The sequence below is a fragment of the Uloborus diversus genome, chromosome 1 (assembly GCF_026930045.1).
Source record: "Uloborus diversus isolate 005 chromosome 1, Udiv.v.3.1, whole genome shotgun sequence".
Classification (NCBI taxonomy): Eukaryota; Metazoa; Arthropoda; class Arachnida; order Araneae; family Uloboridae; genus Uloborus; species Uloborus diversus.
In genome coordinates this window covers 117,743,950-117,766,717 of record NC_072731.1, presented here as the reverse complement: position 1 = coordinate 117,766,717, position 22,768 = coordinate 117,743,950, and the positions used below count along the sequence as shown (strand labels likewise).

At 31.6% G+C, this 22,768-nt stretch overlaps 1 protein-coding gene across 1 annotated transcript in view; it reads right to left on the bottom strand.

Annotated features, from left to right (window-relative positions):
• The window catches only part of LOC129234547 (myosin heavy chain, non-muscle-like), a 113,676-nt gene that overhangs the window by 20,039 nt on the left and 70,869 nt on the right, over nucleotides 1-22,768 (bottom strand). The window contains 9 exon segments of the mRNA XM_054868565.1: nucleotides 6,337-6,461; nucleotides 6,638-6,721; nucleotides 8,039-8,162; nucleotides 15,164-15,381; nucleotides 15,877-16,038; nucleotides 16,744-16,956; nucleotides 18,673-18,966; nucleotides 19,466-19,633; nucleotides 19,725-19,877. Of these exon segments, the coding sequence (XP_054724540.1) occupies nucleotides 6,337-6,461; nucleotides 6,638-6,721; nucleotides 8,039-8,162; nucleotides 15,164-15,381; nucleotides 15,877-16,038; nucleotides 16,744-16,956; nucleotides 18,673-18,966; nucleotides 19,466-19,633; nucleotides 19,725-19,877 (1,541 nt within the window).

Sequence of the window (22,768 nt, the reverse complement as noted above, 5' to 3'; positions counted from 1 at the left end):
CGCTCTTCAAGAAAGGGTCTAAAGGGAGTGCGGGAAATGATAGACCTGTGAGTCTAACTTCGGTGGTTTGCAAAATTTTTGAAACATTGATGAAAATTAAGACAGTAAACTTTCTAGAGACTAATAATCTATAGACTAGTTTTCAGTACGGTTTTAGGAAAGGTAAATCTTGTGCAACTAATTTATTACATTTCTATGACGAAGTTACCATGGCTTTGGACAATAAGAAGCCTGTAGATGTTGTTTACATTGATTTTCAAAAAGCTTTCGATAAGGTACCGCATGTTGCTCTACTTAGCAAATTAGCTGATATAGGAATAGGAGGGAAAACTTTCATTTGGGTAAAAAATTGGCTGACCGGAAGGAAACAAAGAGTAGTTGTAAGGGGAAATTATTCTAATTGGAGTGAGGTCTTAAGCGGGGTTCCTCAAGGATCAGTGTTAGGGCCTGTTTTGTTCATTGTCTTTATGAACGATATTCACAAAAATATTTCTGGGAACATGAATTGTTTTGCTGATGATGTCAAAGTTATGGGGACTGTAGAAAATGAAGAACAAGCAAATCAGCTGCAAGAGGATCTAGATCATATTACGGAGTGGGCTGATAAATGGGGTATGGCTGTTACTGTTGGGAAATGTCAAGTGCTACATTTAGGGCATGGAAATAAGTGTACAAGTTATTATTTGCAAGGTTCAGTCATTAGTCAGGCAGACAAAGTTACTGATCTGGGGGTCCTAATAAGTCAGGATTTAAAGTTTAGCCAACAGTGCAGCATTGCTCAACAAAGCCAATAAGATGCTTGGGTTTATCAATAGATCTATTTCAAATAAATCTAAAGAAGTTCTTCTGCCCTTATATAGAAGTTTGGTAAGACCCCATTTGGAGTATGCTGTTCAGTTTTGGTCTCCTTCTCTTAAGAAAGACATTAATGTATTGGAAAGGGTTCAAAGGCGGGCTACAAGGCTAATAAGTGGACTTTCCCACTTAGATTATGATTCCAGGCTTAGAAGGCTAAAAATGTACAGTCTTGAGCAAAGAAGAGACCGAGGGGACATGATTCTGCTGTTTAAACTTATTAAAACGAAAGATGTTACGGGGCTAAAGTTTAGCACTGAAAACAGGACAAGGGGTCATTGTTTTAAGCTATTTAAATCTCAGGCTAACATGGATATTAGGAAAAATTATTATTTTAGCAGGGTAGTGGAACCTTGGAACAGCTTACCGGAAGAGGTGGTAATGAGCAAAGGAGTAGACAGTTTTAAGAGGGCCATTGATCTTCACTGGGGATTGTAAATTGACTAGGACCAGTCTAGCTGGGCCCAGAGCCTGTTGCTGGTCGTCACTTTTGTATTTGTATACTGTTGAAAATTGCCATTTTTTTCGGATAATCTTAATTATTGTCTTGAAAAATGCAAAACATTATCTTTGACATATTATCCTATATTCATTGTTTTAGAGGCTATTTCAAGGATTTTGAATCTCTCTCTATTACTACATTACAAATTAAAAAAATCTATTTATAATCATTGAATTTTTCGCGTAGACGCCATATTTGGTCATTTGCAAGATAGAAATAGACGAGACTATTACTTGCCTAAGTTCCCTAAAATGAATAGGGGATCAAGTTTTTGATCAGTTAACTTCAATACAAACTATTGAAGGTAACAAAATGTACAATAAATCATGTTTTTTTTTAAAATTATTTTCATGAAAAATGAATTATTATCTGCACAATTGTATTTGATCCTCATTGCTTTGGAAGTTCTGCTATAAACTAAAACATTCATCTAAAATGCAGTTTCCTGCCAACTTCTTATTCACTAATTTATTTATTTATTCATTTTTTGAAAAAAAAATCAAAAGCCTATTTAAACGTGAATTTTTCACATTTAAATAAATATGAACTGAATAATTGTTTTTTATAGTGTGCAGAGTTCTATTTATTTTTATGAAAGTAGTGACCCCTCCCAAAACCCTTTTTATATTTTAAAACTCGGCGACGGTGGGGGCCACTAAGTTTTTCGGGTCTAGTGGCCACTGGCCAGTTGGAACATATCTGAATCTTGACCTTTCAAGGGACTTGTGTATTTTACAGGGGTGATTGTGACTCCATGAAAAAATACCTGAACTTTTTTTCCAAGAAGAAAAAGTGTTTTGATAGGCATATATTAACATTACATGTATGTACACATTATTTATATACATAATTATTTGTTGGGGCTAAAACTCGAAATTTTCATTGGACTTAATATGTCCAAGTGCATGAAAGGAATTAAATTCTTTTAATTTTTCTAATTTTTTAAAATGTTTCAAAGAATGTTTCATTTTTCTCCATTGTATCTGAATCCTTAACCATTAATTACATTCATTTACTAAAAGTGCATAAAGATTTCAGAATTTAATAAATTTGATGCAAAAGGGGCAGCATGTATTATGATCACTGTGCAATAGGGCTGGGAGATATCCGAATTTTAATACCACGATATATCGCTCTCCAAATATCGATATTTTCGATACATACAGGTCGGTTAATTCAACATTTTAAGGGGGCGGAACTGCAAAACCTATTACATAAGCACCTGCAACAGGAAAAAGTCATAGGCCATCTTGGTGAATAAATATTTTAGCAATTTATTCTAATAATATAGTTACAGCAAGGATATTCATGCATTTGTGTCGGGGAGGGGGGATCATGAGGCAGATTTTACCACAGAAACTTTTGGAGAAATTAATTTAGAAGAATTTAAGTCTTTTTATTAGTGGGTGGCTGTTCTTGACGGAAGAGGGGGGCTTGGTAAAATTGAGGGGTGCCATCGCAGTCTGGGGTAATGGGCACCCCTAGTTACATCATCTGCATATTAAGATATGCAACAGAGAAATGCTAGACATCTTGAAAAGAAAATATTAAGGGGAAAAATGGCAAGTAACCCTCCTTCCTCTTCTTATCCAGCCTTTATTCCATCTCCCACCACAGCTATTCTTCAATAATTACCATAGAGATTGCAAAACATGAGACATGACGGTAGCTATTTTTTTATACCAAAGGAAACGTCTTCAATTTGGACTTTCGACGTTTCATTAAACATCGACCTAAATTTTACAAAAGTGGGTTTTTCTGAAAATAAAGGAGTTCCGGTATTTTCGAAGATGAAGATACCGGAAATCAAGACGAAAATACCAGAGATCCGGTAAAATACCGGAATACAATCACCCCTGATTTTAGGAAAACTTAAAATAAAAGTAAAAATAATGCTGCAGATTATTTTGAACTGCCCAAAATAGTGTCGCAGACTGGCTAAAAAGTTTCTGCTACTGGGTTCGTAGATTTTTTTTTCCACTTTAGACTGTTTGTCTCATGAAAAATGAAGGTTAGGGGAGAACATTATGTTTACTAAAGCTTGCTAAGAAACTCATAAGAAATCTGGGTTTGACGGGTGTGCAGATACTTCGTTGTTCCGTTCTGGAGTTTTTAAATTCCCTCAAGTTTGTTTCAAATCTTAGTTGTAACCAGTAACACTGTAAAATCAGTTTCAAGTTTTCCTTTTTGTCTGTTGATTATCATTCCTAGTCCTTTAGTTTCAGTAAAAATCATTCAAGTTAAGTAGATTGATTTTTTTACTTTTCTCTCGATTACATTGTCAAAACGAAAATCCCCTCATGTTACGAATCAAGTTGAACTTCCGAAGAATGAAGATGTATGAAGGTACAAAAATGCAATTTCTGTTAATTTTTCAGTTATTAACTTTCGTTTAATCCGATGCTCGTATAAATTAGAAATTGGGTTTCATGCACGAAAATTAACTTTAATTTTAATGTTTTAGGAGTTTTTTTTTATGATAAAATAAGATTGTTTCTATATATCGAATTTTTTTCCGGCAATTTGCTACTTCGATATATGGAGGTCCGATTGTACTTAAATGTATAATTTCTAGAAATGTATAATTCCTAAAGAAGATAAAATATCCTTGTTTTCCAGTTCATCACTGAAGTTGAGGTAAGTAAACACGTTGGTCAATCAAGTAATTGTTTAACTGTTATGTTCAAAGTTTCAAATTTTAATATCGGGGGCAGAAATTCTCTTACAGCTATAGAAGCGTTTCCCGATGGATAATATTTTGCGTTGTACTGTACACCGTAGTTTAATCCCAATTCCCTTGCATTTCGTCTTTAGTCCACTGCCATGACCAACAACAATTTCTCAAAAATGGCAAAGTAAGCATTTCTTTGTATCACTGGATCCATGATGTTCAAAAGATCATCAGATACCTGACTTGTAGATTTTGTAACTTTAAATAACTGTACGGGTCCCTGGAAGTTTATTCTCTTCTTTACATTATAATTTTATCGAACCAAGAAGCATAATTTGTAAAGATATAATTCATGAGCTTTGTAGTTTAGTTGGAAAAATATACAGCCTCAGTACTCCGTTAGAATGTGTTAAAGAATGCTAATGACTGAAAGTTCTTGGTTTTGGTAGAGCGAGATCAATTTTGCACTTGCATTTCTGTATTACATTGACAATATCCATCAAACATACTTTTGCTCGCTTTTTAAGTCAGTTTTGACAAGTTCCATTTCTTCCAACTGAGTTCTATCGAAGTTAATACTCTATAATTATACAAAAACAGTTGAAGTTTTACCCGTTATTCAGTTAATGTTCTTCTTTTACACTCTGGCTGTAGAAAGGGTTATATTGGTTAGTGAGTCGGTAGGTTGGGTATTTTGGCATGAGACAAGATTTCTATTAATGTGAAAAATTTTATGTTCGCAATCATCAATGTGAAAATTTAGTCAGCAGTCCAACTTCAAACCTTGATTTAAATGTAGAAACGTGTTTAAAATAATATAGTTATTGTGAGTGTAAGTTACTTATAAGTCCTGTAATTAACTACTCTTCTCGGGAATTGCAGGGTGAAATACATAGTACAACCCCCTACTTAGGTTTAATTCTGAGTTGTTAATGGAACAAAATGTGATTACATTTCCAGCAAAAAGCTGTGTACGGCACATTATAGTTTATAAAAAAAAAAAAATTATGGCTGGGATCTAAAAGAAGAAATACTGCAATGTACAAAATAAGCTAAAAATGTCAATTTTTGGTTAATTTCACGTAAATTTGAGGATTATGCAGGGAATTAAAAACTGCAAAGGAATGCAAATATTTTAAAAAATATATGAAAAGACTATTAAAAGAAAGCATTTAAATGGTATTAGAACAAAATTTGAAAATTGACAACTTTTTACCTTTTTTTTCAAACCTTGCTGCCTTTTAAATTTTTTACCCTTTTTTTGCACGATCTGAAGACATAAATATTAATTTTTTAAATTATTTTTTATATGTTTCGGACACAACTTTTTCTTGCTATTGGAAGTTGCTTTTCGAAAATTTTCTTTTTTCGGCCCATCCTACTAAATTTGCATGTTTATTTACTAGTGTTACAAATGAATCATTATACCCAGTGAATGAAAGATGTTTTATCTGCTTCCATCATTCTAAAAACTGGAAAACTGGTCCTATCTCCAGAATTTTTTAAATACCGATATAGTTCGAGATGATTTTAAAGAAAATTTTAACTAATCTCTGTCAAATTAAAGTTGGTCCAATTACTAGCTCTAAAACACTAGTACTTTTTCAACATCTAGTATATAGAAGAAAGAATTAAGTTTGGGGAAATTTCTGAATTTTGACGGATTTATATGTTTTTTGTGGGTATTCTGAGGCTGTATTTGAATGTTTTGAGGAAAACATCTGGCTTAATTTTGTAAGCTCCATAATTCAAGAATACTTTCAAGAATCAACAAGCTTAGATAAAAAATAAGATAAAATAATAACTTAAGTTCTTCAATGGCATTTGAGGCAAACGAACCATTTAATATTTTAAACAAGATCTATTTTTTCAAAAATAAAAGACTTTCTTTTTGCTTATTTTATGCAAAAAAGATAAAATGTAGTGAAAGCACCTGATAGGTTTTGTTTTCGATTAAAATTAGTTTTAGCAAAAATTTATTTCAATCAGTAAATTTTATGGATTATTTTTAAAAAAATTTCATAGAGCGAATTTAGTTTTCTAGCCTGAAAGCAGAGCATTTCATGTTTATGTACATACAAAACAAAAATTAAAGCACTTTTAAGTAAAACTGAACACTTCTATGGTCTCTTAAAACATAAAAACAAGAAGCAGGCTATTTTTAGCATCATACGAGCTCTGAATACTATAGTACATTGCAACTGCTGAAGCATTATTTTTCTTCTTCTTTTTGAATACAAAGATTATTTCAACTATTTTCATATCAATTTCTCTAACATAGCTTAATATAAAAATGTTCAGTTCAAACCTTGTTTCCTCTTCTAACTGTTCCTCTAGTTGACCTAGTTTGGATTCTAATGAAGCTATGGCTGTCTTAGATTTGGCTCTCTGAGAACTCTCAACTTCTTGAAGTTTTAATTTCAGTTCTTTGTTCTATAAACATACATACACAATAAGTTTCTAATTGCTCGGCTACTGTAAAAACGCAGAAAATTTGACAAACTTTTACTAGACATTAAGTGAACTATTAAATTTGTTAATAAAATAATTGCTTATTATTCATTGTATTTTTACTTTTAAAATGAACAAATGCACAGAAATGTACTAACTTGTCTTTCTAAGAGTATTCGATTGTTTTCTAGCATTTGTGTTGTTGTTTTTTCTGAAGCTAATTCAGCAGCAAGTTGCTCAATCTATTTAAAAAAAATAATATTTAAATACATAAATATTGCATTTCTGATACAAGTTCTGCTATGTTTATTTAAATGTAAAGATTTAGCTGATCACAATAATCATCATTTTATAATTGAAATTTCAAAAGCATGCCCAACAGCTCTTGCCAGATCGTTTAATTAAGAGGAAACTATCATTATTAACAGTTATGAATGTGTCATTAAGGGGGGGGGGAGAGAAGCTAATATTCATGTGAATCAAAAATTTCACAATAATAACATGCACATCAAAAATTATCACAAGAACAAGCACAGGTATCAGGATGTTATCAACTGCATTAAAAATATTTTATAATGTGTAACAAAATAAATAAGAGAGACAAACTCAAAAATTGAGAAGAACTTTTATTTATTTTATGGGTTCGTTCTCTATCAATCATTTTGCAAATGGTTTTGTGTCTTTTTCCCTTTCTTTAGAAAACAATATAATACAAAATTAATTAATAAATACTACATAAATAAAGCTTTACTTAGAGTTAAATAACTTTTAAAAGAAATATTTATATGTTAAAAATAAAATAAGTAATTATTGTAACAATTACACTTAAATAATAAATATTGCTGCAAAATCATAGAAAGATACGAAAATTCATTACAAAATTGCATAAAAGAAATCGTTAAGGATATTATTATTATGGTGTTTTCTCTTTTGAGTAACGAAAATTTTTGACGAGGACAAGCAAACATTTTTGACTTCCATTCCATTTTCAACTTTTGGCCGGGTTTTAGGTATGAACGCTCCACACACACACATGCACACAAAATGGACTTTCCAATTTTTTCTATGGACTCGTGCCAGTTTGCCAGACTACTGGTTGAGAACCACTGATCAAAATGATATACATTTGGAGATGAGGTAGTTTATTATTTGGCCCTAATAAAATTATGAATTCCCACACCATGCTTGTGTTTTTTCAGTAGAAGGTGTGCTGCATCCTTGTTGAAAACAGCATTATATTTAAGGACAAAAATTTAGTTTTTAACAATCGAGAGATGAAGAGGATATTTAAAAGACCATTTATAGTTTTTTTATGTTTAAAGAAAAAAAAAATAAAAACTGGTGAATTAACGGCAGCTAAAATTTTAGGGACACAGTTTACATTCAAACTATGCAGATTGTTCTTTAGGTACCAATTTCACTTGCATATTTTAGTAGTTGACTAAAATACAATAATTAATTTTATAGCATATAAACATAAACTTCCTATAAATCTTTTTGAAGTTATTTTTATGTAATGTAGAATGTAAACCTTTTTTCTTTTCTTTTTTGCATCTTACTTGTGTCTGAGCTTTCCTTGCTTTCTCTAGCAGTACTTCAGAATTACCTTGCTCTTCCTCCATTTCCTCTTCGAGCTGTTGTATGCGAGCTTCTAGTCTTCGCTTCTCGTCAACCAAGAAAGACCTGTAAAAAGAAATTAATTTGTTATTTATCTTCCCCCTAAACAACAGGCAAACCTGATATTAAGAAAATTTCTTCTTTTAAAGCATTTTTATAATACTTGGCCTGATTGTCACGAAAAAATCTGAGGCCTGCTTTTGCTTATGTCTCAGCAATTAGACCACTTAGAGACTTGGGGATTTCACTAAATGATTTGTTTAATCTTAAGGAGGAAAAATTTAAATTCTAAAATAAAGTTATTATTTCGGTTAAGATGGAAAACAGCAAATTTCAATTATTTTCCACATTAAATGTTCAAATATAAAACCCATTGTTACAAATTTTGTTGCCTTGCAACAGTAATGTTAATAGTAATCATAATTAAAATTTTGAATCAAAGTTTCTCTGAAGCACAAGCATGAAACGTATTCACTGTCATTGCGCTCGTAGGATTTTAATCCTCACCTATGCCAATGATAGATAACGGGCCTAAGTAAAGCAGGGATGTGCCAGCTGAAACCCACTTTTGGAGCAACCTCAGGTGCAGGAAAATAGTGACTTTGGAGCAGTCTGGAGCAGTAAATTTGCAAATTTGGAGCAGCTTGCAGCAGCAAAAATTTAAATTTTCCATCGATTTGGAGCCGCAATGTATATTTCACACAAAGAAACATATGGGACAAGATAAAACAACAAAAACGGAGATTAAGGATGCAAAACCACCATAATTCCAACTACTAATTGAAGCTCTGTTGATTACATTTATTATTATTGCTACATTATTTTTCTTTTTTTTTCCTCTAATATTTTTCTTAAAAGACTAGTCTTGTCCTGCTCTACTTTTTTTTTTACTCTTCAGATTTAAATTTAGTTCACATATTTGCTTTGCTTAATACATCACTGCTTAAGTGCACATCTAAGCTAGAGTGCTTTGATACCTATTTTAAAAATTTGTTTGCTTCATGAAACTCAAAAACATATTCAAAAAGACTAAAAATTAAATAATAAAAAAAATAAAAAGAAAGAAAGCAAAAACGAATGTTTAACCTCAGCAAGTTACAAGTCAGTTTTAAAGAGCTATTAAATGAGGCACTGAGAAACAAAGGGATGTAAGTGGCAAAATTGAAAATATTGGACATAACCAATACACATGGTAGGTGAACCTCCCCTAAGTTTTGGGGCAAGAAATGGTACTAGTAGCTCTGGTAGTTGTTACAATACACCATTATTTAGGGGAAAAAAAAAACAATTAAAGCCTACCTAGGATATCTTTAAATGCGTTTTACTCAAAACTTGAATGTGCACTTACATCCCTTTGCTTCTCACTGCCTCAAATAAGCTTTTTGTTTTTATTTATTTTTTTTGGTATGTGTAAGTTATTTACTTATATATTTGACCTTATATAACATTACAAATATATATATATATATATATATATATATATATATATATATGCATATATTATAACTTGATTAACAAATCTGAATATCAAGCAAAGGCAACATTAAAACTTTTCATTTTTAAGTGTTTGATACTTAATCACAAAATTAATAATGAAATTACAATGAACAAATAATGCTGTCATAAAAGAAGGAATTTTAAAATACATGTGAAAAAAATATGAAAAATTTAGAAAAAATATAAATAAAATAAATAAGTAAAAATAAAAATTGAAGACACACTAAGAATGTGGAAAAAATGCCTGAATCTAAGAAACTTGAAATATCTGCATATTTATTACCAGAGCATAAGAATTCCTCAATTATTGCTATCTTAAGTGTCTCCAACGAAAATTAGCAATCAATTTTCCGTCCTAAAATCTTAAGAAACTTAAGATTAAAAACTGGTGAACAATATTCTTTTTTACGGATGGCATTTGCTTAAATCAATTTGGATGCAGCTAAATTACATTTCGAGTGGGCGTGGCAAGAAGACAAACTTACAAGTCCTCTTCTTCTAAAAATAAAAGATAAAAATGGTTGAAAGTAATGGTCAATACAAAATTTTTCAAGTCAAAGGAACAGAATCACATCATAAATTATTCTTGTAGTTTTCAATTATTCCAAGAAAATGCCACCACAAACGAAGAAAAGTGCGGCTCAATTCATTTGAAACCAAACTTTCCCAGGAAAATATGCATGTTTCAAAACTCAAATTTATGATTGAATGCTAGAGAATCGTAAGAAATACTATACAGGCATCTCTCGTGTAACGCAATACTTCTACAACATGGTTTCGATTTTACACGGTACCAAATTTGAGATTATTATAACACGGTTTCGATATTACACCATACAAAACTTTAATTTATAACTACATGGTTTTGATGTAACTCAAATTTTAAAAGAAGGAATTTATATTTTGTTCAATATACTGCTAAAAAATGTATGATAACAACTGTAATAAAATTTTTACTTTGTTTTTATGAAACTTTTACAAAAAATTGTGTCTATGGCTCAAAAGTTTGGTTTCGCGAATAATACTAATTTTTAACTTTTAAATACATACTTGGTTTTTCTCATCAGTGTTTTAAAAGAAAAAAGGTGAATATTATTTTGGGTCTAATGCACTGTAAGAAAATAACATTAGGATTAAACATAGGCTAAATTTAGCAAAGGATAAATAAATGTAGGTTTGTCTTGTGGAGACAAAATATGAAATAAAATAAATAGAATGATTCTAGTTATTTAATTTTAAATTTTGTTTTGCTGTTGTTGCTCAGACAAACTTGATTGCTACAGAAAAGCTCAGATTTTTTTTTTTCATGGAATGCGTTTTGTTCTTAGTACAGAAAGAAAAGCGGATGAAGTTTTTTCTTGTTGTGCTAACAGTTTTAATTTGAGGTACATAAAATAATTAAGTTTTATCGTTTATAATAACTCTCATTTTTAAGCATCCTTTATCCCTAAACTGATGATTATTGGCATCGGCCTATGATCAACGCATGTGTTGATTTTTGTTATTATGCATTATATGGTATGCCCATTGATGCAGCAAGTTAATCATATTTATACTGAAAATAGCTTTGTACTTTGCTCAATATGTTTTGTGTTACATACTAATAAGAAAATAAAATGAAGAATTGTAAACCAAAAGCGAAGAAAGATTGCTGCATGATAACAGCAAAACGCTAATATGCATGACATGTGGCATCAAAGAAACGCTACAATAGCTTGAAAGTACTTTGTTTTCAACAAGTAGTAAACAAATTAAAACAATTTTGAACAAAATGTTTTAAAAAAAACTTAAATTGTAAGTGAAAATTTTTTAAAAAATCCAAGATATATTTTTTTAAACCTATAAGTGGAAAAGTTTTAGTTCTAACACATTGCTACTTTAAACAATTTTGATTATTTTGAAAATGTTGTTACTTAAACTTGATTTTGAATTAAGCAAGTAACCGGGAATTTTCTAAAAAATAACCTAGAAAACCCGGAAAAGTCGGGGAATTTTTTTTAACCACAAGTGTCAGAGTCAGCCTTTGCACAAGCACGGCTCGATTGGAGAAATCTGGCGGGGCCCTTTACGAATTCAAGAGGTGTCGACCGATTTTTCTGATTCGGGCAAAAGGATTCGAAACTGCCGCAAATATCCGTCTTCCTTTGAATTTCTACATCACGTTTGATTTTTACTTCTTTTTATCTTAAGAAAAGAATGAATGAATGGCCAAAAAAATAACAGCAAATTTAACAACAAAGCAAGGTAGCTCTAAGAATCTTTATGCCCAATCACTTGCAGTTGGCGCATGAGGACGCTGATGCGGATTTTTTCTTTCTTTTTATGTTTTTGTAAAATTGAACGATATTATGGGATTTTAACATGGCTAATTAAATGACCTTCAACGAATATGGAATATGGCCTCCAAGACCAGAATGGATGGTTGCCGTAGACTTCCCTCTTCCAATTCAAAGTTCGATTATCGTGAAATAACATGAGAAAAATTCATTTAGTTGGAATTCTTAGTTTTTATTTTCGTGGAACAAATCAACCCACCTAGTAAAAAATTATTTTTCCATCGATAATTATTGCATAACTTTGAGAAGTGTTATAGGCAAGCCCCATTACCATAGGAAGGGAGCGGGCAGTAGCCCCCCTCCACCCCCAGCCCATACGAGCCGCCTATATGCACAATTTATAACTTACACGGAAAAGGAAAATGCACCAAAATTTATCAGTTAAAAAAATTTAATTTTAGACTACATGCAAAAAACCAGATGCCTTTGGGATGTCAGAAGTGCAATGAAATTGCAGGGAAGGGGGGAGTTCTTTTGGCATATTTTTCGAAATTGAAGTTTACAAAAGCAGTTTTTGTAAGGAGATGAGGTTTGGGGGGGGGGGGACGTTAGAAGTCAAATAAACTTCCTACGATCTCTGGAAGAGTCTCCAAAGCTGACGTCTAAAATCACAAATTTGGACAATTGTGTTTAATTAAAATTAAGGGAAATAGTGAGAGGCGGAGGTTCCCTGTAAGTTTAGATTAATTTTGGTAGTGATAGGAAACTCGGGGCTCCTCTCAAAATTTTTTGTTCAAATTAGATAATGTTTGATGAAATTGGAGAAAGGAATAAGGTGATCTCTTGCAGAAAACTTTCAAAATTGAGCGCTTTAAGGCACAATTTTAGATTATCATTGGTGACTTTAGGGGATTCAGTAACACTTCGTAAATTTTTCGATACTGAAGTGTTAAAAATTCAGTTTTAGGCCCTGTTTGGGAACGATACAGTTAAAGAAAGGAGATTCCTCCCAGATTTTTTTCGAAACTAAAATCAATTTTATGCTATCCATGGGAAGGAAAGATTCGAGAGTTTTCTCGTGGTTGTATTTTCTAAAAGGAAAATTTTGAGCTATTGTGCTGATGCTAAAGAAAGGGGTCATTAGTTAAGAAAAAGGTTTCAGAGACCTTCCCTATGAAATATTTCAAAAGCCAAGTCTTAAAAACACTATTTTAGGCTACCTTTGGAGACGTTAGTGGAAAAAAAGAGGAGGAGGGTTGTGAAATTTATAAATCTTCCTTCCTTGGAAATCAGTGAAAATTGAAAACTGAATGATTTATATTTTAGTCAGTTTTTTTTGTGATAAAGTTGAGGAAAGGGTGTTTGAGTTGCCTTCTCCTGAATTTTTTGAAATTGAAACCTTGAAAACGCATCTTCAGTCATGTTAGGAGATATGTCAGGGTTTGGTGACTGCCTCAGGAAATTTTTTGGCCTTGAAGGTTTACAAACCAAATTCCAGGCTACATGTATAATCATTAGAAGATAAACGGCAATTTGCTTTCTTTGGAATTGTTATGGAGATGTTTTACGTGTATTAAGCACGCAGTATTTAAAGTTTATCATTTATTTATTTTTCAGAATTGTACCTATGTTAATGGTAATTATGTATTAAAAAAATTGTCATTGCTGTTGAGTTTTTTAGATTTTGTATCTACACAATTAAAGAAAAAAAAATATTAGAAGTAAATATACGAGGTGTGGCTAGAAAAAAATCAAACTAGCACAGGTGAAACAATAAAACGAATGCAATAAGGCTGAAAGTCGCCTGGCCTGTCATGTGACTCTTGCTCCGCCTACTGCTCGAGTTTCATCTACCTCCTGCACTCAGTCTGCCCGTGGCGTCTGTTCTAAGTAGTTGACGTTTTGTCTGTGCGTCGGAAAAATGTTGAGCGTACAGAAAGAACAGCGTGTTAACATCAAATTTCTTTTCAAACTTGGAAAATCTGCAAGTGAAATGTTTGTAATGTTGCAACAAGTTTACGGCGATGATTGTTTATCGCGAACACAAGTGTTTGAGTGGTTTAAACGATTTAAAGATGGCCGCGAAGGCACAAGTGATGACGCTCGCACTGGCAGACCATTGTCAGCAAAAACTGATGCAAACATTGAAAAAAATCGGTAAACTTGTTCGAGAAGATCGCCGTTTAACAATCAGAGCAATGTCTGAGTTGACAGGAATTGACAAGGAAAGTGTTAGGCAGATTCTTCATGAAAGTTTGAATCACATGAAATGCCGCAGCTCACAATGCGTTGTCAGTGAAGACGTTTTTAGCCAATCACAACATTCCCATCTTAGACCATCCACCCTACTCACCTGATTTGGGCCCCTGTGATTTTTTTCTTTTCCCTAAAGTCAAGTCAGTTTTGAAAGGAACTAGATTTGAGAGTGTTGAAGCAGTAAAAGAAAAAGCGACGGAAGTAATGTATGGACTTACCAAAAATGATCTGCAGCATTGCTATGAACAGTGGAAAATTCATATGGAGCGGTGTATAGACCGAGGAGGAGAGTACATTGAAGGAGATAACATCAAATTGTAAATAATGGAAAATAAAATTTTTTTATAGCATCAGTTCGGTTTTTTTCTAGCCACACCTCGTATCAATGAAATAAATTAAAAATATAGCTCAGGAAGTTCCTGAAATTACGGAGTCTCGGATAAATTTCCGCATTGCTAATGTTATAGTAAGATCTTGGGATAAGGGCCCTTGACCCTTACGTTATTGCGGACCGTATTAATTGCGGATGTTTATTAAAAATTTGTACTTTGGTTCCCCACTACCTAGTTCCTTTCTCTTGACCGGAAGTTTCAGGGAGCAGAGAATACAGCCTTAGATATGCATTTAAAAATGTTCAACTGGCTACATATTTTAATTTTTTCTTCTGAAAATTTATTTGAGACTAGTAGTTTTGGATATTTATTTGCTAACTTTAATAGGGATGCTAAAAGCCTCAAGAAACTCCCTCTACTCCCTTAACAGCAGCACTGAAAGTAGCTCCATACCCCCAGATTAAATATCAGTTAAGTATTTTATGATTAATATCAGTTAAGTTCATCTGAAATTATCATTTCCTTTTTTATTTTCGTGAAGGGAAAAAAGAAATAGAGTGGGGCCCGTGCTGGCATGGGGCCCCATTGGGCTCTTTTGCTCTAATCGGCTTAAGTTTGGCTCTGACAAGTGTATGAACTCTGAGGAACCAAAATCTACATCCCTCTCCCCAACCAAAAAAGCAATCTCGCTCTTCAAAAAATATACCCTTTAGATGCGTTGTTATTAATCTCTTCATGGAGTTCATCTCTTTCAGATTCAGCAGCTTTTCTTGCTCTTTCTGAACTCGCAAGATCTTCTTGCAATTGAATCAATTCCGTTTCAAGCACTTTCTGTTTTTTCTCAGCTTCCTTCGTCTGTATTGCCAGTTCTTCTTTAGATAAACGAGATTCTTCAACCTCCCTTTGATAATCCTTCATTTGAGCCTTAAATAAAATAGCACTTAGATTTTTAACAAGTAAAAAATAGTTCAGTTAAAAAAGTAATAACAATAGCCATTAATATGGCATTTAGTGATGAGTTACTTAAATTATTGCTTAGAAATTTATTATATTTAACTGTAAGATATCTGATGGAGGAAGGAGGTAGTGAAAAAAGCTTTGAGTAGTAAAAATTCGAAGAATTTTGATTTAAAAAAAATGTTAATACTCAGAAGGATTCCTCATACGTTAGTGGTCTAATTTCATGGATCAGCGATTAAAAAAATTCAAATTTAACAAAAATATCTTTTACCAAGTAGGATAAAACTTTACGGGAAAACTTGTTAAAATAATTCTGTTACTGCCTGATTCAAGCGAATTAATTTCTTTTCAATTATTTTATTCTTCAGAAAGCAGCAAAATTTCATAACAATTAAAGCATAGATAAACAAATACAATTTCGTTTATATTTTTTTCTTTGTGATGAATACAAAAATTTACCTGTATTTTTTTAAGTTGCCTAAGAGCATCTTCTTTAACTTTATTTGCAATTTCAAGTTGCTGTTCCATGTCTTTGTAGTCTGCCTCTAATTTCTTCCTGGACGCAATTGCAGCTGTCCTTTGCTTGCGTTCATCTTCCAGTTCTGCTTCTAAATCTCTAACCTGAATTTAACATAAAAGAAAAAGAATATTGAATTCATTGGTGAAAAAGGATCATAAAAGAGCTAAACAAACAAAAGACAGCCTCAAATTAACATTTCACATCACAAAAAAATCAACTGGTACTGATAATTTTAGTTTTACATACTTTTTACAAACACGGTGAAAATTCTTAGAAGTCAATTTTTACAGCTCATTTGCTCCACAGCAGTACTAGTGGACATAACTGACAAATCATACTGATTTGAAACGGAGGAGCTTAGTGTGTTGTAGGTTTAGTTTTAGTGTCATTCGCTAGAACAAGATTGGCATTGAACGTCTTTTAAATGACTTCTAATGTTCTATAACCTCTTAAAGTAAGATTCAAACCAATAACTAGCAAAATTGTGCACAATAAAGTTAATTAGAATACACTAGCTATAGTAATTATTAAATACCATTGTGCTATGCATTAATTTAAAATTTATTTTCTTTATTGTTTGGAAAAAGTTTTGAGAAAAAGTTGATTTTAATGTATTACATGTACTGAATACACACTTTCTTTATTTATTTAAAGTTTTATGTTTCCACATTAATAGTATTTTATTTATTCCTGATGCAATTTTCGGGGGTGGAGTGATTTTAATGACCAGTATTTTATATAGACTATTACTGCCCATACTAAGTATTGCTTACCAAAACAAAAAAGAAAAGAAAATATTAAAGCACCTGTTTGATTAACGATTTTCGTTTTTCTTCATTTTGTTCATCTCTTGCTTGAAGATCTCTCTCAAGTTGAGCTTTTAAGGCTTGCATATTTACTTCAAGCCTAAGTTTTGAATCTTCAGTCAATTGTAATTCATCCTCCAGTTCTTCTATCTGATGTTTTTGCTCTTCTAATTGACCTTCTAAAATTCTTTTAGCTTTTTCTAATTCATGTACCTATCCAATAAAAAAGTCACATGTTAAATAAATTAAAGCAGGCGTTCAGAGTAAGGAATCACATAAAATTAGGATTCAATTTTGATGAAATTTTAGGACAAAGACAAATGTCTATATCAACAAAAACAAACACTGTTACTTGAATTGCTTCATTTTTTTTACCTTGGTTATGAACTGCACCCCCACCCCTGTATAAATACTCAGCATTGCAAATGAATGAACACTGGTAATTGTATGAGAACCTCAATATCCTGATAGTTTCATCACAGAAAAAAAAGTAAGAAAGTAAAGAAGAATTCATTCAAACTGAAACAAACTGGTGACAGACTAATTAACTTTTTATTAAAAAGACTTCTTAACCATTTGGACCTTTTTAAAAAAAGCAAAAGTTAAGCAGAAAATAAATATTGATGATTATCTCATGCCCGACAAATTAAACTAGCATAAAATTCAAGATGCATGCTAGATAAAGCATTAAATGTTTTTGACACATATAGTAAAATCCCAATTTTAGGTTCCCCGAATCTATGTTTTCCCCACATTTAATATTTTTCTCATTGGGTGATTCATCAGTTTGTTATGCATTTCCAGTACTTTAAGTTTTCCTCTATTTTATGCTTTTTTTAACCTAGTCTCTTGAGAAACATAAAATTGAGATTTCAGTGTACTAATATTTATTTTACAAAAAACTTCAAAGTAAAATTACCACTTTTTATTTGATTTTATTTTTATTATTAGGTAGTAAAAACTCTTGATCTTAAATTTTTGCAACTTCATAAAATTCCAGGATTTTCCCCCTTTTCCTTGGTTGAATTTTGAATCTCCTGTATTTTTCCCGTTTTTTTTCAGGTTTCCCTATGGCGTAGCAAACCTGCTTTTATACATAGAAGGTAATAAAATTAAACTGCACTGTTAAATGGATCACATTACACTTAAAACTCTGAATGAACAACAACTAAACAGATAAGCTAATTCGTAACAGCAAAATCAAAAACACTGGAACATTTAAAACCATCAAATGAAAAGTGAGAACCCAAGTGTTGCTTCCAGGAGTGAAAGTTGCGCAAAAATTCTCAAGACGGAAATGTTTGACACAGAATTGTGGTGTGTCCCAAATTTAGTATTTAAGTATAAAGTAAAAGAATCTTTTTACTTTAAAGTAAAAAAAAAAATATTTTTTTTCTACATAAAGTGTTTAAAAATAGAGAATATTAACAAATACAATGAAAAATTATAATGAATTTTTAAGAAGCAAACTAAGAAATTATATCACTTAATTAAAGAATAATTTATTTATCATCATTAGGTTTTCTCTTAAATATGATCTCAAAATAATCATTAAATATATAATTATAACAAAAAATATTATCTCAACTTCCCAGACATAACTCATTACTTGATCACTTATTACTTTTTAACTTATCTTATTCCATCTCACTCTATTTCATATGTTTTTTAAAAAATGGAAATATGCCAAAAGACTAAAAGAAAACTTTTTACTTTGAAGAACATGAAATCAGAAATTAGAACAAAACAAGTTTTCTTGCATTGCAAATAAAAACATCCTTAGTTGCTAAAGCAATCTCTTGAGCATAAACGCACTTTTATGAATTGAAGCTAATCATGAAATTATATCCTATAGGCTAAACATATGGAACAACAATAACATTTCAAAGCATTCTTATTGACATTACAAATCATTTATAAAAGACTCACATTTTTGTCAGCTGTACCCTGGCTATTGACTAATTCATCCAATTCAGCTTGCAGTTGCTTTTTCACCCTTTCAAGCTCATCAATACGTTCCTCCCTTTCTTCTAGATCTCTAAGGAGTGACAATATCTTTGTTTCCTTCTCTCTTGCTTCTCGCTCAACATTGTCTTTTTCCTGGCTAATTCGTTCAGAAATAGCTTTTTCTTCAGCTAGGAGCTGATCAAATTTACGCTGTTTCTTCTCTAAATCTGAAACTTTTGACCTCTGACTGTCTAATTCTATCGTTAGGTCTTCAACCTAAGTGAAAAAAATTATTCAAAAAATCGGTCTATGCTCAAATAATTATGCGGGAAAAACATGTATTTCTTGCAAGATGTAAAAAAGTAATAAATAAATAAATAAATAATTCAAGACTACTAAATAGTAAATAAAAGTAATTTATCATTAGTAAACTTCCTAAAACAACGTTTGAGAGGTAAGCTCATGGCCGAAAATTAAATGGCTTGAGGTTTTAAAAATGAGGCAATCATGAGACAAAGAATAATTTTTCAATCAGTCTGCTTGCTGTCTATGAAAGTATACTTAAGTATTTTACATGTTAACTAATACCAGAAAAAACTCATTAAACATAAAATTTATGATGCACAAGATGTCACGCAATACAACTCAAGATTTAGTACCAAAAGCAAGTGCATTCTTTCTTGCATCTAAAGCAGGTTGTCAAAAAAGTTAGCATGTCTACACATATATGTAAAGTGATTATTTAAATGTGTAATTTATCTACAAAAACTCTTACTTCTGATTGCAATTTTCTTTTCGATTTGTCAAGTTTTTCATATATTACTTGTAGTTCGTCTAATTTATGCTGCAAAACATCGACATCTTTGACCAACTTCTTTTTTTGTTCTTCTAACAACACTGAAGCATCTGCTTCGTCTTCAGCTTTCTTTTTATAGTCTGCAACCTGCAACAATTTTTTTTTGTTAAGTATTAAAATAGTTTTTAAGCACAAATGCAATTATTTTCTTACAAAGAGACACTGAGTGAAGAAATACCTGGATTGTTAAAAGGGAAATTTGCTTTTCAAGATTCTTTTTGATGTCTTCTTCTTCATCAAGCTGTTCTTGTAAACTTTCTCTCTCACTTTCTAACTGCCTCAATCTAGAGCTCAAAGCTAATTTCTGTCTAGTTTCATCTTGCAGCTGTTCCTAAAAAATAATTTATGACTTAACAAAAAACCAACAAATGAATACAAATTCAAAAAGCGAGCATAATTACATAAATCCAACCAAACCCACTCAAACAAAATATAGAATTTTTGAAAAACTAAATAAAGGATTTTTTAAAATATCTAATTATTACACAAGAACTAAGGTTAATGTATTTTTACAGCTTACACATCAAGAGAACTAAATGTATTCAAGTTACATAAAAAAAGGATAAGAATACTCATGATGTAAATAAAGTTTATATTTAATGCTTATGCTTTATCATAACAAGTACAGTATTAGGGTTCTGCCCAGGATTTTTCACAAGGTCCATTTTTTTGTGAAAAATCAAATAATTTTGTGAAAAAAAAAAAAAAAAAAAACGAAATTTTACACATCATCTTGAGAAAGCGCAAACTGCATCATTGGCACTTAAAGTTGAGTGTTTTCCCTCTTTTCTGTTGAGAATACCATTCTTGAGTGTTTTTCTAATATTAGGAGGGGGGGGGGCATCGCTCTCTGGGAGATGGGCACCCATTATTGTATTTAAAATAACTGTAAGAAAAAGGACCAGGCAGGGGGGTTCAGCATTTAACTTTTTGACAAAAGACACTGTTAAAAAGCACAAAATTTCGTTTAAAACTTATGACCTCTGTGATTTTTACAAAAATAAAAAAATATATAAATATTTGCATATCTCTTAACAAAGTGTGCATCGAAAAATCAAAAAATCCAATTCAAACAGCGGATGCAAAAAGGTCTCAATCCTCAAATTAAAGGCATCAAAAGTATAAAAACGACTTTTTTTGACTCATAAAAGAAAATGGAATTTCGCTTTAAAAACTTGAAATAAGTGTTGTTACAAAAATAAAGAGACTTTTCATTTATTTGCATCCTAATAAAGCAAAGTTAGCTTGAAAAAAGAATAAAATATGATTCTCATATTGGATGTAAAGAGATTGCATTTTTCAAAATTTAGGCATCTAAAGAAAAAAGGGTAAATAAAAGTTTATTTTTAGTTAATTATCCTTTTTAGCATCGAAAAATCCAACCCATAAAACTTTCTCCCAAAATAACAGGGCAAACATCGCACTACCAGAGGCTAAGTGGTGATAAGTTTGAAGTTGGTAACCCTATCTGAAGCGATCACATTTTTCCCTCACCCCTACTATCCTTTGGAAGTTCTAAGTTCATTTTGTGGCACCTATATTATTATTTGTTAAATCATGAGCGAGGGGGGGGGGGGGGTGCTTGCGACCATGCCCTTTTCAGAGAAGGTTGACACATTTTCAGACAAGTTGACAACAACACTGCTGTACAAAACAAACAAGCAAAATTATAAACCAAACAGACTTTCAAAGAAACAAACAAGCATTATATTTATTTGGTGGTAGTAATTTATCGCTTGAAAGAGCATCACAAGAGTGCCTTTTTTTTTTTTTTTTTGCAAAGTTAGCACATTTTGTATAAGCTGATCCCTTTCATTTAACTTTAAAAAAGGTTCCAAAAATTATTGTTTTTATGCATGGAAATATGCGTTATTTTGATTTGAGAATTGCGCTTTCAATAAACAATTTGTAAAAGATCCTTTTTGTTTATCAGAATTTTCTGAAGGGTCTGTTTTGGTTGATCGGGATTTTGTGAAAGGTCCGTTTTGGATGATCGGATTTTTGTGAAGGGTCCATTAACGGACCCAAATTTCCTCTGGCCAGACCCCTGAGTATGCTCTTGATATCTCAAAAACCTTGATATGACAAAAAAATATTTTTTCCCTTGATTTTGCATAGTTATTTTATGCTATTTTTCTTTCTTATGTTAAAGAATTTTTAATCAAAACCTTGTTATGTCAAATATTTTTTGAAGTCAAATATAATTTTCCCGGAAAAACCACAGTTTATTATCTCAAAGCAACTCGAGGAATGTTTCCAGAAATTTCTCACAGCTTCATTACTTTGGGGTTAGAATAGGAATGATTTGGAGAAGCTTATCTACTATCATTTTCATTCTAGAGCACTGTCAGAGCAGAGCAGCATTAGCATTACATAAATTAGCATAATAATTTACATTGCTTATGGTTAGATTTGATTTTTTTTTCTCCACTTACCAATTGCTGTTACTATGGTGTTAATATTTTTAACCATATAGATTTAGCTCAAGGTCCCTTCTTTTTCTCTAGCGAAAACTGAAAATTTGTTGGAACCCTGATACTAAGCTTTAATGCTTTTCATTTTTGCGTTAATGAATTTACCTATACAAGAAGTTGTGCGAAATTAGTTAAAAAATAAATAAATTTTTCCCTTTTGAAATGAATTGCACTTAAGTTTGTCCATTGGTTCGTTTTTCATTTCACGGAGCATTCTTGCAGAAAGAAATTAGGTCCGAAAAATTTGTTGCAGAAAGTAAAACAAAATTCTGCCACAGGGGTTTTCAAATTATATTACTTACACTTTGGCCAGCAAGCCTTTGGCGCCAGGCCAGAGTAAGTCCCGAGAAGCTCAAAAAACTTTCCTAAAACTTTTCACCCCCTACTCATGCCATTTTGTTGGACTTTTTGACCCTATTTCTACCTCCGTAAAAAAGGGAGATGAATGGAAAACCCCTTTAGAGACACAGGGAATGGTGAAATCCTGTGATAAGTTTAGTAATCGTAAATCACTACATTTTGTTACTTCACTACAACGTTCGTTTTCAATTTTGATTCTCTATTATTTTTGGCTCATTTTAAAAATTAAAATTTTCGTTATTGCATTTAGACTTTTTTCAACTTTTAATACATGTTTCCACTTATTTTTCCTTTTGTGACTAATGTTTAGGATATTACTTTGCTATGATTAAAACCTTGCAATCTTGAAAACTCGATATTTTTTTAAAACCATCCCTTCGACTTCGAG